At 44.2% G+C, this 25,372-nt stretch overlaps 1 protein-coding gene across 1 annotated transcript; it reads right to left on the bottom strand.

The window, feature by feature from the left end:
* Positions 1 to 1,399: 1,399 nt before the first annotated feature.
* Positions 1,400 to 16,060, bottom strand: cyp27c1.S (cytochrome P450 family 27 subfamily C member 1 S homeolog). The gene is given in 9 exon segments (NM_001096598.1): positions 1,400 to 1,993; positions 2,105 to 2,308; positions 3,091 to 3,169; positions 3,288 to 3,454; positions 3,960 to 4,123; positions 4,902 to 5,111; positions 5,502 to 5,701; positions 6,209 to 6,399; positions 15,732 to 16,060. Coding segments are annotated over 9 exon segments (1,410 nt in total). The 5' UTR covers positions 15,810 to 16,060; the 3' UTR covers positions 1,400 to 1,876.
* Between the last annotated feature and the right edge of the window lie 9,312 nt (positions 16,061 to 25,372).

The raw sequence follows: 25,372 nt of genomic DNA, 5'->3' as shown, positions 1-25,372 counted from the left end.
TTTATGGCTAAAGGCAACGTGGCACTCCACAGATTTCTTTGCTGCTGGGTCACCTTTACGAATCTGTTGGTATGTTATAGAACAGTGATGTCCAACTGGCGACCCATGGGTGCATATGGCCCGTGCTCCCCCACATGAAAGTCTGCCTTTTGTGATTCCTTACCTTGTGTAAACTTTGGTATCAGTACTGAGATGAAATGGCCCCTGTATTGTTCACAATTAAAATTCCAGATGTAAACTCCTGCATTGTTCCCACCTGTAATCCCCCTTTACTGTTCACACCTGTAAAGCCCTGTACTGTTCACACCTCAGACCCAGGCTGTAAGGGACCACATTGTTCACACCTCATACAAACTGCTGGAAGGGCACCAGCATTGTGTAACTGTATGTAGCACAGTATGATATGATCATAGAGTCCTGAGAGTCCTACTTTCCATCTGTAGCCATATTCTGCCTTCCCTATGCTCACTGTGTGCTCCATTATCTGCCTACTGGCTTCCCTATGCTTTCTTTGTGTGTACCATACTCAGCCGACCTGTGCATGCTGTACTCTGCTTACCTGTGTCATACTCAGCCTGCCCAGTGCTCCCTGTGTGTGCCATACTCTGCCTGCCTTATGCTCCCTTTGTGTGCCATACTCTGCCTGCCATATGCTCCCTGTCTGTGCCATACTCTGCCTGCCCAATGCTCCCTTTGTGTGCCATACTCTGCCTGCCCTATGCTCCCTGTGTGTGCTATCCTCTGTCTGCTTGGGAGTTTCTGTGTCATCCACAGGGGAGTAGGAGGCATAAGGATTTAAGGGTATGTTTTAATATGACTTACATTTTTCACATATGAGTGATGAGTGATGTCCCTGCAGTGAGCACCAATTAGTTGTTTTTTTTGTGTGTTACCACCATAAATATGGATATGGTCTTAAAAGTTCTTTTGGTAAAATGGGTGTGGTTTAAAGTAGGTCTGATTTAAAAACTGGGAGTCAACACTGGTCTTCACTATCAGCCCTCCACCACTTAGGCCAGACAAAACCTGGCCCTCTGTACCATTGAAGTTGCACAGCACTGTTTATAAAATCTTTTTTTTTTTTTTTTTCATTTTAGCTTTCATTGGACTTTATCTTTCAGCCTCTCGTTCACTCCAATGTCTGGTTGCCAAGGTAAATTGTAACCTAGTAATCAGATACCTCCTTAAATTCTGGAACAAAAATCAAAATAATTCAAATCCGCATGAAAAAAAAAAATGAAAAATTACAAATTGCAAATCGTCTCAGGTTATCTGTATCACTGTTTGGATCATAATTAAAACTACTAATTGAACTACCTCTTTATGGTGAGAATGAAGTAAATTAACATTTAAAGCCAAAGCAACCATATTCTTATAATAATGATGATAAACCTGTAAGTGGGCATTTAATACAATTTTATTATTAATCCAGCAAAAAAAAAATCAATGGTAACCTCTCCAGAAAAAAAGGAGAAAAAGTTAAAGAGGCACAGAGTAAGTTGCTGAGACTTACCATATAAATACTAGTGATATAGTGCTGACACCAGTGTTACTCTATGCACCCAGCCATTCCATCATGGCCATGGACACCGAAATTAAGGCAATTCTTGAAATTCTGACCTTTCAATCTGGGCTGCATGCGACTGGCCGAGGCAGTACAGTGAAAGTGCATGTTAGCAGTTTCATTGGCTAAAAGATACACATCTATGTACAAAGAGAAGCTTCACTGTCCGTCCTATGTCAATATCTGGCAATCAGTGGGGGAAGTGCACAGTCCTTGGGAGCCACAGAGATCTATTCCCCAGGAATCGTCCCTCAATGGCCGTAGCCTTTGGGAAGGATGTAGGGAGGTATTTGGGATCTTTTCTGGATATTTTCACTGCCTGTCCAAAAAACGCACGTTGATCTTTTCCCCTGGACACAGAAGCCCATGGGTTTTTGGGAGAACAGTCATTGTTTCAGGTGACAACTTAATCTCAAAATTTTGAAGAAGCTGCAACACAGATTAAAAGGAAAGTATTAATCTTCTGCAATATTTAGAATATTTAACCCCTTGCCAACCACCCTGCTTAGGAAGATTCCAAATAGCGGGTAGAGGTTCTACCTGGATCAGCAACAGATGGATCTCCAGTTCTGCGACTCTCCGGCCAATGCAGCTGCGGATTCCGTTGCCAAATGGGATGGAACCAAAGTTCTCCTTCCGTTCCAGGTACCCACTGCGTATCCAACGCTCCGGTTTGAACTCTTCTGCTCCCGGGAAGCATTTGTCATCATAGGATGTGGAATAATGACAGAGTGCCAACTGGGTCTGTAAGGAGACAAAAGTAGCAATTATAGTAAAGTAGCAAGGAATAACAGGAGCCCAGGCATTAGGACACACACTGACTCCTGATTTACCTGTGTGTGCAGCCTTTTGGCTTGTGCATAAGGATCATCTTTATAGTTAAGCTCTTTGCCAATGGAGCACAGCCAGACCCAGAAGTGGGACAGACCCATCTCCAGAACAAAAGTTTTCTTTGTCAAATTGGGCAACAGCCGACTACCCTCCTCATGTGTGGCTTCCCTATACATCAAGTAGAACCCCAGCATTTGCCGCATGTGCAGCAGCCCTCTGATCAGGAACTTTGCCCCTAAGGCAGGTTTTTCCTTCCCTTAGAGAGGGCACCAGGTTTGCGTTGTGTGAAGATTAAGGGGTATATTTATCAAAGCGTTAAAGAGACCGCCACGGTCCTCTAGAGTTAAATTCCGCCACTCTCCATTCCTTTCTATGGGATTTTTTATAAGAGTATTTACCAATGGGTGAAAGTTTATCCTTGGACAAATACGCCTTTCACATTTCCATAGAAATTAATGGAGAGTGGCGGAATATCACTCTAGAGGACTGTGGTGATCTCTAACTTCATTCTTTGATAAATACAGTATACCCCTATGCCTTTAAAATACCCTAATTATGAGGGATTTGAGAACTCTCCTATACTATTTTAATACAGAGAATGTTGGATTACAAAAGGTTTTTATACCCCCCCTCCCCAGCCTCAGACCTTGATGCAGAAAGTGCTAAATTGTCAAATAGGTCCATTCTATACTCACCCCTTTAGGGATTAAATATCCATCCAAAACCAAGTCATCTTGTGTCACTCTGCCGTTCCCGGGCAAGACAGGGAAGAGTCTGGGCAGAAGCAGAGAAGTGTGTTATTTATAATATCCCCCCATTACACAAAATAGTTTTTGAATGAGTTCCACTTTAACACTGGTGTAGTAAACCCCCAGCCAACACCCAATCTCACCTCAAGGTTTCCTTGACAACAGCTCTGACCATGGGGATTTTGGTAACATCTTCTGCGGTAGGAACCTGGTCTTTTCCCAAGTTCTGCACGATCTGCTGATACACGCTCTCCTGGATACTGGGGTTCTTTGCCAGCAGATATGTTGCCCAGGAAAGAGTAAAGGAAGTCTAGGAGGAAATATGTTTTGTGTTACAAATGTTTTCTGAATTCCTATAGGGGTCAAAAGGGAAACATCATTCTTATGGTCTTGCCCTACCGTTTATATATTGTCCTGCTGCCTCCTTTTTATTTTACTGCCTCCACTTCATTCTACTCTCATTATCAGTCTTCTCCATTTTGCCCCACTGTCTCCATCTCACTGTGTTCTTCACTTTGTCCTACAGTCTCCACCTTGCCCTACTGTCTCCATCTTGATCTATGGTCTCCACTTTGCCTATTGCCTCCTTTATGTCCTCCTGTCCCAATCTTGTCCTACTGTTCCCACCAACTATTATATCCATCTTGCTATAAGTTTACCATCTGGTCCTACTGTCTCAACCTCTACTGTTGCCTACTATACCTGGTATCCACACAATTACCTACCATAATTGCTGCACTGGAAGTCTAAGGGAATCACCCATATTTCCACCCATCTACTTCCCAAGGAGAACAAAAAGTACATGAATATGTTACCGTGTCAACACCAGCCAGGAGCATTTCCGTCATATTGGCATAAATCTCTTCCAAGTCCAACTCTTTGGATAGCAGAAGGTGTGTGAGAACTCCCCCTTGTACCTGTTCCCCTTTATCCAGCTGGGACTCAATCTGCCTCAATCTGTGGTCTACGTGGAGCTGACCTGTGCGGAGACAAATAGATCACGCAGACTATTTACCTTTTGTCCATGTTCATAAACATGTAGAGGGGCAGATGTAGCATCATTTATAGTAAAAATATTTTAGCTCCAGAAAACATTTATTTGGTTATTCTTAACGGGGTGCTTCACCTTCAGGTTAACTTTTAGCAGGTTAAAGAATGGCCTCTTCTTTTTATAAACTTTTCAGTTGGTCTTTTTTTTTTTTTTTTTTTATAGTTTTTGACTTATTGTCCTCTTCACACTTATCCAAACTTTCAAATGGAGGTCACTGGCCCTAGCTTTTAAAAAAACAATTGCTCTGTGAAGCAATCGTTTTATTGTAATATTTACTTATCTTTCTATTAGGCCCTCTGCTATTCATATTTCCATCTCACTTTCAAATTACTGCCTGATTGCTAGGTTAAATTGGACCCTAGTAACCAAATAGCCAATGAACAAAAAGCTAAATAATTAAAAAAAAAAAAAAAAAAACACAAATAAAAAATGAAGACCAGCTGCAAATTGTCTCCGCATAGCACTCTCTGGGTCATACTAAAAGTTAATTTAAGAGTGATCAACCCCTTGAATCAAAAACCTTCTTTTTAAAACTGCATTTATCTGACACTAATCAGTTGGAGGAATTCTATTAAAATACAGCTGAATACAAGTAAAGATTTGATAATTTTCATGATAAAAGTGGCCTCTGCGGATCATTGTTATGTTGTACAGAATATTTAGAAAAATAGTGGGAGATGGGTGAAATAAAGAAGTAAGAACTCACTGAATTTAAAGAGTCCATCCCAGGACCTGCAAAACTCTCTCCACGGTTTGGGAATTATGGTGCGTAACCACTTTGGGATGGCGCCGGCGTACATGGTTGTTTTGAACATGCTGAACATGAGTTCCAGAGCTGCAATGTATTCCTTGGTCTGCTGAGGGATTATGTCATCCAAGCACCCAAGGCGGCACTCATACAGGACTGTGGCAATAGCTGAAGAGGGAAAGGAGAAGGGCTTAGGAAAACATCCTGCCAACAACTGTCGCCTTCTCCAGTGGGCACTGGGATCAAAAGAGAACAACTTAAAAGACCATTAGACTGTGGAGTCGGGTTGCCACCTTTTGTCCCTTCAGGGGCATGGCTGTGACATAATGGGGCGGGGTCATGACGCGATGAGGCGGTGTTGTGACGTTCTGAGTCTTGACTTTGGTGGCGGGCTATGACATGGTGCTTGGTCGATCGCCACATCAATCTTAGGGAATCCTGCCCAGTTTTCCTAATTTGGAACTGGGCAGGCAGTTTTGGCCTGGATAGCCCTTAAAAAAACTGGGCTGTCCAGGTCAAAACCAGACAGGTGCCAACTCTACTGTGGAGGCTACTAACCTTCCATGGAGTACTTGAAGTACAGATCATTAACATTGGTCACAGTCAGTCCATCACTTTCCTGGGCTCGGAGTTTGTGGATCTTCTTTACCAGGTCACCAATGACCTCATTTACCCCTCCAGTATACATGGCCACATCCCTTGGCCGGAGAATCTTCTGCCGCAAGACACTTCGCATGTTTAACCACTTCTCCCCTTCCCTGAAAAACAAAACAGGACATATCTGTTGGATCTGCCATACTGTTTCTCTCAGACGGTACAGAGTATAAGGGTATTCCCACATTTATAGTGCATTTTAATAAGTTTTGGTCTTAAAGGGGACCCTTAGTTTATGAAGGGAGTATTTCTCCACTAGCCTGACCCCCTAGCTTTTCCCACTTTGACCACTAGATGGCAGTAGCCATGCGCTTCTTTACTGCTTTTTGCCAGGTCTTGGCCTGAGACACATCAAAGTGAATTGGAGTTCCACCCCCTGAGAATCATAAGTCTCATTCAGAGCACAAATTGGAGTAAAGCTACTAGTGAGAGTGAGAGTGCTGCTCATCTTTACTATAGCCTTACATACATATGGGAGGGAGGTGCTATATTGCTTCCCTTACAATAATGTAGTTTATTGTGTGCCCAGAACATTCCTTGTTCCCCATTAAGCCAACAGGTAGTGCAGTTTTGCAACATTAGTACTTAGTAAATGAAACCTTGCAACTCACGCAGAAATTAGTCCAGTGGATCGGCCTCTTAATTCTCTATACTCGTGCCAGGACTCCATGTTGGCCCTCTGGGGGGCATCTCTCTCTGCTCTGATCACCTGGGCGACCAAGTCTTTGTCAGCGATGGAAACCACAAACTGAGGTCCAAAGTGTGACTTGAATATCCGGCCATACTGGCGCGTGTGCTTTTGCTAGAATTAGAAAGGGAAAGGTCATTTTTTTGGAGAGAGGCAATATGTAGAACCCCAAAAATTCAAAGCTAAACACAAATTTCCCATGATCCTCCAGAAGGCTGTAAAGCAAGCATGTGATTACACTGCAATTGCAGAATTATTTTAAATCTATATCTGAATTATGTTTGAATTGTTTCCTTCTTTCCTCCCCCCCCCATCCAACTTGCTTCCTTAACTTGGAGCTGCTAATTACATATCCAGCAGGTGCCTATAGAGTCTCAGTACCAACAGCAGCTGCATCTATGGGCATCTGTATCCCCTTCCCCTGGTGCAGCTGTCACAGTATAGAACAGCCCATGGGGAGAAGGTAGAAGATTTTAAAGGTGAGTACAAGCAGAAAAGGTTAAAGGGACATTATCAAAAACATACATTTACTTTTACTCAGTTTTAGGTACAATATACTGCTTATAATTTTGAAAATGTAACATCAGTATTTAAGTTGACAAAACAGCAGTCCTGCCCTCCTTTATGGCTGAGATTCTAGCTATCTGTATAACAGAGCATTCTGTCACAATGGCACAGATCCTATCCACATTGCAAGCAGTTGTGTGTGTGAGCTATGCAATGTCCGGAACAAGCCCAGGCCCTGCTAGGGCTACCAGACAAGGCGAGGCCCATTCTTTGGGGCCTAGTCTTCTGGCTGAACATACAAGGCCAAAGCTACGCAAGGATGAGAAACAGCAGTGAGAGTGATGAGGAGATGGAGAAAAGTCTGGCTGAGATCAGAAAGCAAAAGAATGTGCAAGTGGCTCGGACCCAGAAAGTTGGAAGCTGGCGTAGGCTCCCACTGTGAAACAAGGTAAGAAGAAAGAGCAAAAGCCTGAATGTGAACCTGTGTTCCAGATAATGTGAATAAACAGCAGCAGGTGCAGGTTAAAGCAGTGAGTAAGGAAGTAAATTCATTGACAAATGTCAAAAGAAAGACATCTGCCAAATCTGGTGATAAAATGCACAAGTTTATTGCACCCCAAACACACAATGACTCCCCCCCGTCAGACCCTGTGATGCACATGGAGATGGAATTGGAGTCTGTGGCCCCTGGGAAGGGAGGTGTCTGTGTTCTGGAGCTGGGAGAGTCTGGGAAGCCAAGTGTACTGACAGTTGCAGCAGACCTGCAGTCTCAGCATGGGGAATCCAAGATGGCGCCGGCAAACACTGCACAAGGAGTTGGGTGTGTCAGCAATGACATCACAATGGCTTCTGTCAGTCAGACTGAGCCTCTCGCCTGTGCAGGTGTAGCCAATGTTACAGCTCAAGCACCTAAGCTACGTTATGAGGATTCGCCCAGAGTTGCCTAAAGCAGCAGTGAGACCATCAGAAGATTCAAGTGTCCGGAGCCAGAACCAAACAGAGGGCAAGAAGTGGCGGCTCAAGAATATACTTTGTGTCTGTGAAATGAAGTGGCTGACAGTGTGGCTGAGAGTGTGGGACCTGTCACAGACAGGAATAAATGTGAGCAGATGGAAGTGAGAGAGAGTCAAGCTGAAGAGGCAGAAGTGAGAGTGCGGTTGTACAGCCTGGACAAGAGAATGCAGCTGAAGAGCCTGTGAGTAAGGAGGCAGGGTTAGAGGTGGAGCAAGGTGGTTATATAGAGAGTCAGTCAGACTCTATATATAGTTATAATACACACACACACATATGTGTGAAACATGCTTTTTACCAGGCATTTGACTTTGAGGTTTTTTGTGCACCAAACTTGCATTGATATATATATTTAGCTGGAAGCTGTGGCATAGCTTCAGTGGTTGTAGCACCCCATACCCTCCCTTTAAACTATTGGTGATCCTATGCTTTTAAAATTTGAGCGTTTGTTTTGGGAATATCTCTCTTTTAAAAGCCTGATTGCTGGCTGGGGAGGATTTAGCCCTCAGTGAAAAAACAGCGTTCAATGGACATTGATTACAGGTAATGCTAGAATGCACATAAAAAATAAAACAAGTTAGGGACCGCCATTCGGGGTTTACCTTGACGTGGTATGGTGATTATATATATATATATATATATATATATATATATATATATATATATATATATATATATATATATATACACACACACACATTGTATACACACCAATACCACATCAGCTTTATGAACTGCATACCATTTCATTAATTGTAATTAATTAACTGACTAAAAATTCATGCTACACTTCATTAATCAAATAAAAACATTAAGCATTTCATTTATTTAATCAAATTTTCATTCATTAATTTTAACCACTGCCACCCCAGTCCCAGTAAAAAAATAAGTCATAGGGGTAGAGAGATGAAGCAACTTAAAATAAAAAAAGTGGGGCAGCAGACTTAATGGAGCACATAGAAATTAAGAGACCTCAGGGGTTAAATGTAAAGTTAAATTAAATTATATTAAAGTAGTTGGTGGTGGCACTAAGAGTTATACAGTTCATGTGGGTGATGGGGGTAATTAAGGGCCACATATTCCATGTAATCCACTCCCCAGATCGTTTGCTCACCACAATAGGAACCAGGCAGTGAGGCAGATCAAATTCATCCGGATCCAACTGGCAGTGGAGAAGTCAAGAAGGTAGCAGCATATCCAGGAGCCCAACTTTCCCAGCAGATCGATTCAGCACAGCAAGGAACCACCACACACACTAGTACTGCTGTACACATCTGCTCCCTCCCTGACACGCAGCTCTCTGATTCCTCTCACGTGAAGGATGCCTGGCTGGTAGTGACATCATCAGGCTAAACTGGAAGCATGCCCACTTGGTCTAGCGGGGGCCCATAAATCTGTGACAGTTCTCAAACCCGGAGCGCACAATCGGAGCCCAAAAAATAAATTAAAAAAAAGTAGCATAGCAAGTGGTCTAGTAGTCACAGGGGCCCACAAGGACTGGGGCCCACCGGGATTTCTCCCGGTATCCCGGTGGGCCAGTCCGACACTGATGGGGTTTGGGCAGGAGTTTGGAAAACACAGGTTAAGTTAAACATCTCAGGTAATGTCCCACAGCACCAATTCCTGTTTCATTGGGAAAGAACGAGGTACCTGTTTTTATGTTGGGCAGCCACGTAGGTGCTTTAAATGTGGAGCAAGTAACCATTTGGCCAAGTCATGTGCAGTCCTGAGGTGCGCCCTATGTAATGCAATTGGTCATGTTGCAGAAGCATGTGTAAATATCAGGTGCAATCTATGTAATCAATTGGGACATGGCATAAGAGTTGCCCTGAGGCCTACCATAATATAGTCACCCTTTTCCCAGAGATTGACAAAGAGAAGAGGAAGGATTTTGTAACACTAGAAAGAAAGAGAGACCAGTGAGGAAAGAAGTGAGGGACTCACAGAATAGTATTGTTCCATAGAAACCTGTGGTGAAAACAGTGAGAACAAACAGAAAAGAGAACACAAAACCAGGCAGAGAGATAAGTGGGAAAGCAGTGAGGAACAATAAAGGTAAGAAGGATGAGAATGGCTGGCAGACAGTTAACCGGAATAATTTAAACAAAATGAAGGCTGACTTGTTAGACCCAGGGGAAGATTCTACTACTTCTTTCTTAAAGGGATCCTGTCATCAGAAAACATGTTTTTTTCAAAACGCATCAGTTAATAGTTGTCAGGGAGCCTGGAGCTCCCTCCAGGGAGGTAGTCAGGATCGAGGAGGAAGCCCTCTTGAGGGAGCAAGGTTGCAGAGTCCAAAGGGTTAATCAAAGGAGTAGTCAGAATCCAGGCAAGAGTTCACGGGCAGGCAGATAACAGCAAAGACCAAAGTCCAGGCAGAGGGTCAAGATAACAATCAGGAACAAGATTTCAACAATAGCAGCTCACAGGAAACCCAGGATACACTCAGTATATGTTTCCTATACTTGGGCGCCATTCTGGCGTCTTGGCAGCGTTTTTATATTTGAATTTGGTGCCAAAGTGACGTCATCGCCGTCCTTGCGCCGACGTCGACGCACTGACGTAATCACGCCAGCGCCGCTACCCACGTGGCGGCCATGGGCACCGCCATTTTGGGAGCGACGCCGGCAGGGGAGGACACGTCGCCCGGAGCTCCTGGAACTGCTCCGGGCGGCGATCGTGACAATAGTGCTACTCCAGCAGAATTCTGCACTGAAATCCATTTCTCAAAAGAACAAACTGATTTTTTTAAATTCAGTTTTGAAATCTGACATGGGGCTAGACATTGTCAATTTCCCAGTTGCCCCTGGTCATGTGACTTGTGCCTGCACTTTAGGAGAGAAATGCTTTCTAGCAGGCTGCTGCGTTTCCTTCTCAATGTAACTGAAGGAGTCTCAGTGGGACATGGGTTTTTACTATTGAGTGTTGTTCTTAGATCTACCAGGCAGCTGTTATCTTGTGTCAGGGAGCTGCTATCTGGTTACCTTCCCATTGTTCTTTTGTTTGGCTGCTGGGGGGGGGGGAAAGGGAGGGGGGTGATATCACTCCAATTTGCAGTACAGCAGTAAAGAGTGATTGAAGTTTATCAGAGCACAAGTCACATAACTTGGGGCAGCTGGGAAATTGACAATATGTCTAGCCCCATGTCAGATTTCAAAATTGAATATAAAAAAATCTGTTTGCTCTTTTTAGAAATGGATTTCAGTGCAGAATTCTGCTGGAGCAGCACTATTAACGGATTAATTTTGAAAAAAAATGTTTTCCCATGACAGTATCCCTTTAATCACTACCAAAAATAAATGTGTGGATCTGGAGAAGGAGTCTGAGACCCGGGGAGACAGAGCTGAAAGAGAGGAACAGAAGGAACTAGAGAGAATAGAGAGAGAAGAAGACAAAGAACTAGAGCAGGAGAATACAGAGGAAATGGAAATCCAACTCCCTTTAAAGAAAAGATGAAGGGAAGAGAGTGACCAGCCTGTAAGGAAAGGTGTGGGTGCAAAACAATCCAGTGATCAGGACGGAGAGGGAGTAAATCACATCCTCGCAAGCATTCATGATGGTGCAGCCTATAACCTTAATACACAAGAGGAAGGAAAACAATAGACGCATTAACACCACCAGCTCATGCTTTTCAGATGACAAGTTCTGCAAGCTCTTTGCATCAGCAATATATGTGTCTTGAGTTGGGAGAGTGTATGTGGAAAGGGTGGTGCGATGGCCAACTAATAGAAAGCCGGAGGAAACCCCTTTTCATGAATAAAGGAAAGACTTTTCCAGGGATGGGTTTTATGGACAGAGGAAGGACTCTTGAGAGGGTCTGCTCAGCCAGGCCAAAGATTCATGGACTTATTGCTTATTGGTGGTGAATAATCTAAAATCAGTTTGATTTAGCTGAGCTGATGATTATTATAAATTGATAAGTTTTACTAAATAAAAAAAAAATCCTATCTTATACCCATTGTAAGCAACAGTCCTGCTCTGCTTTATGGTTGAGATAAAGCATATCTGTATAACAGAATATTCTGTCACAGTGGCACAGATCCTAGGGGAAATTTTGGGATAGTTCCCCTTTATTAGGATGAAGTAAGGGACTTAACCACCTGCACTTTCATTTCCTGCTGTGTATGGCTACAGATGACTGCATCTTGCTGGGATATAAGAGCTTGTTGGAAAACCAATTCCCTGGGGGGGGGGGGCAGCAAAGGAGACATGTGCATGATATTACATGTCCCTTAAAATTCAGTTTGATTCGTGCTCATTGGCTGTTTTCTAACAAACCTTACACCCCCCCCTTTCCGGTCACGTTTTTGCTTTGTGTGAATGGTGTTCTCACTCATCCCAGACGCTTGGCAGCTTGCCCATGAAGGGACGGAACTCAATCCGAGCCCTGTAGAAAGCAGAGCTGGGGGTATAGGGAGAAGGTCATAGATGTAAAACTCAATTCTCTCTCCCTCCTGCGCATAGAGGCAGCTGTAACATAAAGGCAGAGGGGGTACCACAAGGTCTGTTCTGCTTTAAAAAGAAATGTATAGAAGGGAACTATTCTGGAATAACTGGGCTAGTATTTTATAGACTCTGCAGTGAGGGCAAATGGGAACATGGTTGATACATAGATTGCAAATCCGGTGTTGTCTATTCCAGCATCTGTACTGTCCTTTTAAATACCCTAGGCGTACCTCCAAAGGCCTTCCTCCTGCAATACACCACAGTAGCCCCACCCCCAATACTGCCTGCCTGATCTACCTGCTAATAGAAAGTAAAGTAGCATAGTCACTTAATGTCCTTTTCCCAATACTCCTGTGCCATGTGTATCTGAAGCAACCAATACAATTTTTTTGCACCCTCCAGTGAAAGACTTTTCACAGTTAACCACCCAATATCCCCATCTCTTCCCTGCCCCTTGCTGGGGGTGCTCCAAATCTAAACAGCTCAGTGCCAACAGTTTCCCTTTGATCTGCCATCTCCTCCTCAGCTTTTCTGGTTCTGACACTTGTAGCAGAGGAGAGAATTCCACGCTCTGTTCTTTGTCCAATCAATTTGCCCCACTAATACACTCCTTGGCTTTATTCCCAGACATGTCCCCCCCCAGGCCTGGACTGGCAATTGGCCTGTTCGGGCATTTTCCCGACGGGCCTCTCTTTATTTAGTGTAAGTGGGCTGCTACTGATTTATCCAGCGGGCTCTAGGACCGCTCCTCCATCCTTTTTCACACTGCTGCCTCTGCCGGCTGTTTGTATGTCCCAGCACTCTCAGCATGAGCATGGAAGCCGGATGAATAGAAGATACTGCAGCTGCTGGCCTGCCTGCCTGTGCTGAGCCTGCACATAATGCTCCCTGCCTGTGAACACACCACATCAGTAACATCAGGTTGGTGTGGATTTCTGTAGAGCAGGCTGCAGGCAAAATCACTATGAGGTAGGAAGAGTCAACTGTGCTGAAAGTATCAGGTACTGACTAAATCTGTCTTTTTTAGAAATTTAACCTGGACTGTCTGTTTGTTTTCAACACTTTTTCACTTAATTTTTTTTTATAAGAATGAATAAAATAGTAAAAAAAATGTTTTGTTGTCCAATGTATCCTTGTTACTAGGGTGGGCCCTGCTGGCCCAGACCCAGTCCTTGCACTTCCCCCTTACCTCCCGGACCCTGGTCGCACCGGCAAAAGCTATGTACACCCGGTGGGGCCCCTGCCAGCCCAGACCCACTCCCTGTACTTACTCCTAACCTACCGGACCCCAGTCGCGCAGGAAAAAGGTGTGCACACGCACAGAGGTGGTTTCCCGGCAGATTGGACTTTGCGGCTGTGGGGCCCCTCAGTCCAACGCTGCTTGGCCCAGTCATGGTTCTTGTGCCGTACAGTAGACTGCCCACTATATTTATCCAGGTATATAAAGGCACAATGCTGCAGAATCTTAAACATATTTTACAAGGCAGCTCTTTACGCACATTTTTTTGCAGTTTTACCCCAATATATGAGTGTATGTGTACAAAAACCATTACATGTGGGCTGCTTTTTTTTTTTTGCCCGGGCTGCTTTTTACCCCCAGTCTGGCCCTGCCCCCTCCCCCCTTACTGGAAGGCAGAGACTGAAGCTACACCTTTCTTTTTGGTTTGCTCTCCAGAATACTGAGCAACTCCATTGTCATTCCCAGCAACCCCACACTGGCCCCTCTCCCACCTCTGCCTCATCCCTTGCCACCTTTCTCTTCCTCACTGCACTTTGAGTATTTGAGTATTTAGTTGCATTTCCTCGCAACGCGATCCAGTGAATCAGATCGTGGAGATCTGCCCTTAAGCTGGCCCAGGGTCGGACTGGGGGGTCCGGGGCCCACCGGGACTGGTGTCCAGGGCCCCCCTCTGGCCCCGCTACCTACTTGTTCGGCGAATCCCTGCTCGGCGCATCGCGCATGCGCAAACGGCGCGCATGCGCAAACGGCGCGCATGCGCAAACGGAAACGGCGCTCGGCGCGCATGCGCAAACGGCGCTACTATGCGCCTAATTTTTTTTTATTATTTTTAAAAAACAGTTTGGGAGAGGGGGACTGGCCCGACACTGAGCTGGCCATAGATGCAAAGATCCGATCGTTTGAGGATCTCCCAACCTGCCACTAACCATTCCGATCAAATAAAGTAGTAAAAGAACAGATCAGACAATGTTCTGCCCCTGACAGCAATCGTACAAAAGTTATGTCTGACAAAAGCTAGTGACAGTCTCCCACTGAAAATCGTACGATCAGCAATACATGCAGAGATATTACATGCAGCCGACAGAAATCTTTTAACCTGTCCGATTGACCAAACGACTGATCTCCGTGGGATAAAAATGTAGAGACTCTCCTCACACGGTCCTAAATCATACGAATCGAGGATTGGTACGATCCGATCTTTTCGTCTATGGCCAGCTTTAGACTCCTTCCAAGCCTAATGCTCTCTTCCTTACATTACACACACCCAGCTGGGAGATTTAGGCTGGGTGACATCAGTAATTAACTCACTCCAACCCATTACATGCCCCAAGAATGCAGACTCAGATTCAGTGACATACAATAAGAACTATTAACTCAGCATGCAAACTCAAGCAGGGATTTGACAATAATAGCTATTAACACCCCCCTCCCCCCCCATTGCAATCCCCATGGGGCTAGACCCAGACTTTGTTCATACAGTAACTGTACTTAACAGCACTTACAAATAAAGTTATACATACAATAAGAAATATTAACCCCCAGCAAAGGATAAAGAATGAGCAGCATATGAATTCCCCGTCCCATTGGGCAGAACTAAGCTGGATGACGCACAGGGAGTAATATTAACCTTCTCCGGGCCCATTACACACCCCCAGGGGGCAGATCCAGAATGAGTACCAGAGAGTAGGATCCATTACACCCCCAGACAGGGCGGAGAGAAGCAGTAGCGGGTGCGGTCTCAGTTGTGTAACTGCTGGAGCACATGTTGGGGGGAGGGGCAGGTAATTGGCTGCTAATTACTTGTACTACCCTCCTTCCTGCTATTGTGGAGACTCACGCTGTGCTCTGGTTGTTTGCACTGGGGAGAGATCCTGGAGTGTGGGACACACCAAGGATCACTTTAACGCTTGCACTGTTGGATCCACCCCCCCTGCTGTTGGATTTACTGAAATATTAACCCTTGTTGTGCAAGAAAGAGACCGCCATATTCCAGGGACAGGACCTCAGAATATGAAAAAACATAACCCTGGACACAACTGGCACCCCAGCAACTCCTCTCACTATATAATAACCCTCTGCATCAATATCAGCAACATCAGCAGGAACCTTGAGTCAGCAGCTGGATTTCCCCTCAAATCTGCAGAACTAACCCCCCGTCCTCAAGTCTTCTGCACACGGTCAACAACTGGACACCCAAAATCAGTACCTAGAGCACCCCCAATGCCCATGTTCCACTCAGTACCTGAATCTCATGGATGCGGCCAAACCCATCACGCCAGAAGAACTCCACCAGGTTGGCCAGGGTGCTGGGTCCGGGCATGTCCTTAAGGCTCTTCATCATTGGGGCTTCCTTGGCTCTGGCCCCCAACTCTCCCTCCGCTTGTTCCTGCTCCAATGCCTGTCCAGCTGCCTGAATCTTGGGGAACTGGTGGAAACCCCTGGCTAAGCCTTCCAGCCGGGCAGAGCCCTTCAGCAAGTGCCCCAGTACTGCCATCTGATGCCTCTGTAGGATACCCAAGTCTGTCCTGAGAGCAGTGTGTGCAATACCTTCCCTGCTCCATCATTTATCCGCCTTCCATGGGGGCAGGACCAGGGGTGGGGGAGCGAAACTTTATGTAATCTCCCACTGTGTAACACACAGCCTCCTTGTTGCTCCTCATTAGCCATAAAATCACTTTATTCTGATTTATTTACATGATTCTACAGGTAAGTCCCGATTAAAGAGAGAAAAACAATCTGCAATTACATGTATATATCCTATTTTCTCCAAAATAGCTCTTTAAATTATATTCTATATACACGCATATGTATTCTTTTTGCATACATTCTGCATTTCCTTCACTTGTGGGGGACAAATCAGAAACTTCAGCAGATTTAAGCAAATTTGCATCTATCAATTTAAAAGAGCATTTTGGCTAATAGTAGGACTTTCATTTAGTTATGACAGAAGAACATAGAGGTGATGGCAGATAAAACTGTAATTTGTGACTCATTGCCCCCTCTCTCCACTCTTTGCCATACAATAGGAGGCCAGTTCAGGGGTAATCTTGTTAATGTTATATGGTATAAATACAGGGGCCTAACTCGACTGCAACATGTGTCTCCCCAAATGAAATCCTCACAGCCCCTGGGAAAGGACCATGGCTATGGGATAGCACATAGCAGGTATAGTAGGGAGAGGTGGTGCCTATAGTAACAGTGGGATAATAGTATATGGGAAGGGACTGTCACAGTGGGATAATAGTCTCTGGGAAGTGACTGTGACTGTAGGATAGCAGGTATAGTAGGGAGAGATGGTGCTTATAGTAGCAGTGGTATAATAGTCTCTGGGAAGGTACAGTGGCTGTGGGATAACAGATATAGTAGGGAGAGATGCTACCTATAGTAGCAATGGGGAAGGGACTGTCACAGTGGGATAGCAGGAATAGTAGGGAGAGATGGTGTCTATAGTAGCAGTGGGATAATAGTCTATGGGAAGGGACTGTGGCTGTGGGATAGCAGGTATAGTAGAGATAGATGGTGTCTATGGTAGCAGTGGGGATAATAGTCTCTGGGAAGGGGCTGTGAGTGTGGGATAGCAGGTATAGTAGGGAGAGATGGTACCTATAGTAGCAATGGGGAAGGGACTGTCACAGTGGGATAGCAGGAATAGTAGGGAGTGATGGTGTCTATAGTAGCAGTGGGGATAATAGTCTATGGGAAGGGACTGTCACAGAGGGATAGCAGGTATAGTAGAGAGAGATGGTGCCTATAGTAGCAGTGGGGATAATAGTCTATGGGAAGGGACTGTCACAATGAGATAGCAGGAATAGTAGGGAGAGATGGTGTCTATAGTAGCAGTGGGATAATAGCCCCTGGGAAGGGACTGTGGCTGTGGGATAGCAGGGATTGATGGGGCCTATAGTGGGATAATAGTCTCTGGGAAGGGGCTGTGAGTGTGGGATAGCAGGTATAGTAGGGAGAGATGGTGCCTATAGTAACAATGGGAAGGGACTGTGGTTGTGGGATAGCAGGTATAGTAGGGAGAAATGGTACCTATAGTAGCAATGGGGAAGGGACTGTCACAGTGGGATAGCAGGAATAGTAGGGAGAGATGGTGTCTATAGTAGCAGTGGGGATAATAGTCTATTGGAAGGGGCTGTGGGATAGCAGGTATAGTAGAGAGAGATGGTGCCTATAGTAGCAGTGGGATAATAGTCTATGGGAAGGGACTGTGGCTGTGGGATAACAGGTATAGTAGGGAGGGATGGTACCTATAGTAGCAATGGGGAAGGGACTGTCACAGTGGGATAGCAGGAATAGTTGGGAGAGATGGTGTCTATAGTAGCAGTGGGGATAATAGTCTCTGGGAAGGGGCTGTGGGATAGCAGGTATAGTAGGGAGAGACGGTGTCTATAGTAGCAGTGGGATAATAGTATATGGGAAGGGACTGTCACAGGGAGATAGCAGGAATAGTAGGGAGAGATGGTGTCTATAGTAGCAGTGGGGATAATAGACTCTGGGAAGGGACTATGGCTGTGGGATAGCAGGGATTGATGGGGCCTATAGTGGGATAATAGTCTCTGGGAAGGGGCTGAGAGCAGGGCCGCCATCAGGGGGGCACAGGGGGTACTCCTGTACCGGGCCCGAGCCTGTAGGGGGGTCCGGCTGTGCTGCACTTTTTGAAATAGCCTGGCCCCCCTTGACCGCCCTGAAGCCGCTGCCTCTTCTGTCCCTTACTGATTGACGTAAGTTCTGTCCAATCAGCGCTGAATTCTCTCTCCCAAACTGCGCAATGACTGAATGGCTTTCAGAATCTCACTGATGTAGCTGAGGGCTGCAGGTGGGATAATCCTGCTTTGCATGGGTATACAATGTTATCTCCCTGGAATAAGCTTATTTAGGGCAGACCTATTGAGTACAGCATTTGAAACAGTGACTTATAGCAACTAGCAGTTAGGCAGGTTAAAAAAGTTAATAGGTTGAACTTGATGGACGTGTGTCTTTTTTCAACCTAACTTACTATGTTACTATGAAAAGCCGAACAGCCGAGGTAGCGAACAAAGTCCCGAAAGTGGCGAAAAGACCCGAAGTCCCGTAAGCGGCAAAAAAACCTGAAGTACCGAAAGTGGCAAAAAGGCCTGAAAGCGACGAAAAGACCCAAACTCCTCAAAGCCGCTGAAAGACCCGAAGTCCTGAAGCGGGGTAAAAAAACGAAGTCACGAAAACAGCCAAAATTGAAGTCCTGAAGCAGCGAAAAGACCCATAGTCACGAAAGTAGGAGTAGTTGAAGTTTTTTTTTTAAATCCCCTGGCCACCAATGTATTATCTTAATACTCTATAGGCACCTGCCACCAATGTTTTTTAAAAAAAATATTCTCTGGGGACCCCAATTTTCTTTAACTTGTATGGGGGCCCTAGTGCCACAGTTTTTTTTAACTTATATGGGGGCCCTGACCATCAATAGCTTTTTATAACTTGTGTGTGTTACCTTTTTTAGCGCTGATGTCTGTGTGGTGTTTTAACGGTGGTGTGGGCGGGATCTGGGATGTGGCTTGGAGTGGGCCGGCCCAGGGGGCCCCAAAAATGTTGTTGTACGGGGCCCCGTGATTTATAATGGCTGCCCTGGCTGTGAGTGTGGGATAGCATAGCAGGTATAGTAGGGAGAGATGGTGTCTATAGTAGCAGTGGGATAATAATCTCTGGGAAGGGACCATGACTGTGGGATAGCAGGTATAGTTGGAGAGATGGTGTCTATAGTAGCAGTAGGGATAATAGTCTATGCCATAGACTATTATCCCCACTGCTACTATAGGCACCATCTCTCCCTACTATTCCTGCTATCCCACTGTGATAGTCCCTTCCCATAGACTCTATGGGAAGGGACTGTCACAGTGGGATAGCAGGAATAGTAGGGAGAGATGGTGCCTATAGTAGCAGTGGGAAAATAGCCCCTGGGAAGGGACTGTGGCTGTGGGATAGCAGGGATTGATGGGGCTTATAGTGGGATAATAGTCTCTGGGAAGGGGCTGTGAGTGTGGGAAAGCAGGTATAGTAGGGAGAGATGGTGTCTATGGTAACAGTGGGATAATAGTCTATGGGAATGGACTGTGACTGTGGGATAGCAGGAATAGTAGGGACAGATGGTGTCTATAGTAGCAGTGGGATAATAGTCTCTGGGAAGGCACTGTGGCTGTGGGATAGCAGGTATAGTAGTGAGAGATGGTACCTATAGTAGCAATGGGGAAGGGACTGTCACAGTGGGATATCATGAATAGTAGGGAGAGATGGTGTCTATAGTAGCAGTGGGGATAATAGTCTATAATAGTTTTTGAATTGTTTGCCGTCTTCTTCTGACTCTTTCCAGCTTTCAAATGGGGGGGGGTGTCACTGACCGCCATCTAAAAACAAATGCTACAAAAAAAGTCTACAAATTTCTTGTTTTTACTAGTTTGTATTACTCCTAATACTATTCAGGCATCATCTATTCATAGTCCAGGCTCATATCAATGCATGGTTGCAAGGGTAATTTGGACCAAGATTGCTAAAATTGGAGAGCTGCTTTATATAAAGCCAAATAAAATAAAACCAATTGCAAATTGTCTCAGAATATCACTCTCTACAATCATACAAAAAGTTAACAAACCCTTTAATTTCAGTGTGCCACTCTTAAGGAATCCTACAAGCAGGGCTAAAGTAACAGAAGAGGAGGTACCAGACAGGGCCCTATTTAAAGGGGAAGAAAAAGGATGTCAGACATTTGCCAAACCCCCCCCCCCTTCGCTGAACTATAACTGGCTGTTGGGAGGAGCTAAAGTGCCAGAGGTTGGACACCAATGCAAACAGAAACCCAAAAATAACACTTGTGGATAAATCAAATCAGTGCTTTTTGGCCTCCTACTTGTTAATGGCCTCTGCTCTTCTATAAAATTCCTGCCTTAAAGGGTCATGGCGCTGCTGGGTTTATGTCAGGAAGCAAGTAGTCACATGACCACCAGGAATGGTAATTAAGCATTGGCCTTGCTTGTTGGATGTTGTTTTGGTGCAGAAATAAACCCTGTTTTTTTCCAATTCCCAATCTCAACAATAGACAGTTTGTCCCTTCACTCCTATGATACAAGGGGCCACACTGCAAAAGAAAACGCATTTAGCATAGGACAGATGTTAATTAACCTGATAACGAGCTAGTCCTAATTTCTTAAAATCACGTGTCAGAAATGCCTGGAGTAGCTCGTTATCCCCCTAATGACAAGGGGTTATGCAACGCCTCTGATCAAAGTACCTCTTACCTCAATCCCCTCCCTTCCCCGCACCAAATGTGTCACTTATTGCATTTCCCAAAAGCAGAGAAATATAAAGGAAGTGGGGAACCTGCTGAGAACCCTTTGTAAACCAATGGATTTCGCTTGCTTTTCTGATGTGCCATTTGGCCCTTCCTAAATTATCTCTTTGCAGAATAAAGAAAAAACCAACACAGAGTAGAAATCTCTTTTGCCAGGACCACTTTATAACAAAAGGGACTCACCATGTAACATGTAAAGCAAGATACTGGTTGCTCATCCTGGTATTTTCCTAGGCTTAGCCCAGGCACAAAGTCTGAACAAAGAGTTTCTTTCCACATTACATAGTTACATAGTTACATAGTTAATTACATAGTTAAATTGGGTTGAAAAAAGACAAAGTCCATCAAGTTCAACCCCTCCAAATGAAAACCCAGCATCCATACACACACCCCTCCCTACTTTTAATTAAAATTCTATATACCCATACCTATATTAACTATAGAGTTTAGTATCACAATAGCCTTTAATATTATGTCTGTCCAAAAAATCATCCAAGCCATTCTTAAAGGCATTAACTGAATCAGCCATCACAACATCACCCGGCAGTGCATTCCACAACCTCACTGTCCTGACTGTGAAGAACCCTCTACGTTGCTTCAAATGAAAGTTCTTTTCTTCTAGTCTAAAGGGGTGGCCTCTGGTACGGTGATCCACTTTATGAAGTGGTACGGTGATCCACTTTAAGACACATTTGTATGGTATGGAATGTTGGGAGGCAGCTAATGGCAAATACATGTTATGGTTACATTTCAGCCATTTTTCTGCCTGAATGGATGCAGTTATTTGCTTTTTTTTTCATGCCAAGTAGTAGAAGTCCAGACTTGTTTTACAGCCTCCTAAGGGCTTCCAAGTGGCAGAATCCAGACATAGAAATATGAATAAGATGCCTACTAATGGTAATGTGGATTATGGACCTTCATTTTGTATGATGGGAAGGGACACTATGGGGCACTTCTGAAAACAAGGCTGTGCAGGTCCGGCCTTAGCTTCCTGTATGCATGCTTCTGAATGGCAGTTGGCACCAAGAAGTGCAAGCTACGCAAACAAATATGGAAGCTGCTAACCACACCCCACTGCCTTGTATTCAGAAGTGCACCATAAGATACCTTCTAACAAGAACTCACTCTGTGATGGAAAACAGATGCAGGACGGCACATTTTAAACATTGCTGCCTTAGGCAAAACCCACAATTCAGTCTGAGCATGTATTTGACTTTCATTTATACCAGACCCATAATTGCTCTCACAGACATGTGACATGAACAACACAAGCTTTACATTTCTCTTCTCTGGAATACTGTATAAAGACAACTTATGAAGAGATCTCCCAGCCCATCAGCTGAATGGGAATAACAAATGAATAGAGCAAATTGCAGCAGTTCTGGGAGAAATACATAAAGATCCTTAGACCCCAATAACAGTGTTGAATGATCCAACACCAGAAGATGTATCTGCATGGAGGATCTGGATCTAAATTCTACAGCCACTACTTCCTCCTCTGCATCAAGGTCAGAGGCTGCGAAGACTTTCTGTAGAAGTTGGTGCTGATCCTCCTTTGTGGAGAATGCAAGGTCCTCTTACTCCATCCCCGCAAGCTTAGTGATTACCTGCAAAGTCGTGAGCTTTAGCTGCAACTTTTATCTAGCCAGCCAAGCAGCCCCCCCATAAATCTGCAGCTCAAGGAAAAGCCATGTGCACACAATGAATTGCTAGCATAGCAGTTGAGATTGAAAAAGTTCACATATCTTGACCGGGTGCACCACTAACTTGAGGGTATTTGGATAAATTAATCCTAGCGAGGGCAAGTGTGACATCACTCCCTTTTGTGCCATCCCCCAGCGACATCACAATAAATATCTCCACCACCGACTAAGACGATATGTGATCTCCAATATCTCGTAGGGGGTAACGTTTAAAAAACAGAGAAAAGTCGATCTGGGTTGTGTGTTGGGAAGGGGGTCAGACCTCACTACCCAAGCTGAATTTTGTGGCATCTCAACACTTCCTCAAAAGCAATCACTGAACTAATATTTAGTTGTATAAGCAGTGTTTCAGAGAACTGCTGCACATCTATGTTGCATGGAGTCCACCAACTTCTGGCACCTGTTACATTCCACAATTCTTCTGTATTTCTTGGTTTTGCCTCAGAAACAGCATTTTGATGTCACCCCATAAATTTTCTATTGGATTAAGGTCCAGGGATTGGGCTGGCCACTCCATAATGTCAATCTTGTTGGTCTGGAACCAGGATGTTGCTTATTTACTGGTGTGTTTGGGGTCGTATTGAAACTTATTTCAAGGGTAATTTGCTCTTCAGCATAAGGCAACATGACCTCTTCAAGTATTTTGATGTATTGAAACTGATCCATGATCCCTGGTATGTGATAAATAGGCCCAACACGATAGTATGAGAAACATCCCCATATCATGATGCTTGCGTCACCATGTTTCACTTCACTCTGTACTGTGACTTGAATTCAGTGTTTGGGGGTCGTCTGACAAACTGTCTACAGCCCCTAGACCCAAAAAGAACAATCTTGCCTTCATCAGTCCACAAAATGTTGCACCATTTTCTTTAGGCCAGTCAATGTGTTCTTTGGCAAACTGCAACCTCTTCAGCACGTCTTAGTGAAGCCAAGCTAATTGTAACAATACTCACAGGTAACTTTAGACCTTCTTTGATATTCCTGGAGCTGATCATTGGCTGAGTTTTTGCCATTTTGGCTATTCTTCTATCCATTCGAACGGTCGTTTTCAATTTTCTTCCACGACTTTCAGATTTTGGTTGCCATTTTAAAGCATTTGAGATCATTAAGCTGAGCAGCCTATCATTTTCTACACTTCTTTATATGTTTCCCCCCCTCCAATCAACATTTTAATAAAAGTATGCTGTTCTTCTGAACAATGTCTGGAACAACCCATTTTACTCAGATTTTCAGAGAGAAATGCACTATAACCAGCATGCACAACATTTCTTCCTTAGATAAGGGCCATAATTGACACCAGTTTTATGACATTATTATTTTTGAATGCTGCTATTATTTGGAACAAGCCTCAATTAACACAAAGAATCAGCAGCATGCATGTCATGACTGTTGGGTCTGTTGGTTTCTATTACTCTACTACACCTACTAGTAATTTATTTGCCATGTAGAAATATAATTTCTAGCAAAAATTATGATTCATCAGATTAGAAATGTCGAATTGTTATTTATTCTGAACACAACTCTATGTCTCCTGCATGCCCTGGTGATGCCCGAGACTCATAACTGTGTGTTGATGGAGTTTGGTGCAATTGTCCCAAATTGCTTTATTCTGGGTATGGCTTACATGCATATATTTAACATGTACCATTTAGAAAAAACAGTAACTGCTTTCTAGGGCTGAATTCTGCATTTTTGTTGGCCCATAATCCCATGAAATCTTTCTTGGGAAGTTCATTGCCAAGTATCCAATTAAATACAGAATCAGATTAAAGGCCGAGCCAACAAACTTTTAATATCGGTTTTGCATGAAAATCGGAACAGCAGAATGTTCCTACTTTAAGAAGATTTCATAGGGTAAGCTGCTTATTGGTTAGCATTTACAAAGTTTATTACTTCCTCTAGTTTAGCAATCGGATAAATGGCTTTGTCTATCAGGCCTCTAGTACGTCAAGCTTTGGCTGGCTTATCGGAACAGAAAAAACATGTGTTGACTGGAGTTTTCGAAGTTCACGTCAAGTTCACAATATTCAGACCTATACTGTGATCAATTTATTGTACCCAATGTTTCTTAAACATAATAAATTGTGTTTCTTTCATGATATGCTATAATGTGGGCTGGTATTTTTTTCCAGAAAAGGTGGCAACCCTAGGCAGTAACCAATCAGTGACTTGAGGGGGGGGCAACTGGGTCATAATTGATGCTTTTAAAACTGAGCTGCATGATGAGGATCAATTGCAAACTCACTGAACAGTTATGTCCCATGTGGCCCCCCTTATAGTCACTGTCTATTATGTTAGAAATCCAGTCACTCCAGCCTTAGCTATGTTTCTATCTATATTAGAAACATGTTTTATTTTGCACAGCCTATTTACCCAGTTTTTATTTTTACAGTGAACTGGTCCTTTAAGCTTTGTTTCCCAACAGCAGCCCAGAGCACACTGAGCATGTGCAGTGCCACGGACAGGCACAAGATGGCCTATCAAGATCCATGATGGGGAGCTGCTGGGGGCACCTCTAAAGGCCTGCATCATTACTGTTATAGGGCTGTTCAAGCTCTGGGCTCGTATCATAATTTCAGAATATATAATACAGCATTTCTAGTCACATTTAGGGTTGCCACCTGGCGGGTATTTTACTGTAAAAAATGATGGCTGATCCCAATATTATTAATAGGGAAAGAAGTTAAATATATAGGAAGGCCGGTATTTTTTTTCAGAAAAGGTGGCAACCCTAGTCACATTCTTTTTTCTAACGGCTACACCAGAAGGCCATGGTCACACCAGAAGCTCTTGGTAGCCAGTGAATTATGCAGCACTGCACTTCTATTTACAAAAGAGCCCTGCAAGCTCCACCTA

Source organism: Xenopus laevis, chromosome 9_10S (assembly GCF_017654675.1).
Source record: "Xenopus laevis strain J_2021 chromosome 9_10S, Xenopus_laevis_v10.1, whole genome shotgun sequence".
In the NCBI taxonomy this organism is placed as follows: domain Eukaryota; kingdom Metazoa; phylum Chordata; class Amphibia; order Anura; family Pipidae; genus Xenopus; species Xenopus laevis.
Note: the sequence above shows the minus strand (reverse complement) of the source record. Positions and strands in the feature narration are given on the sequence as shown.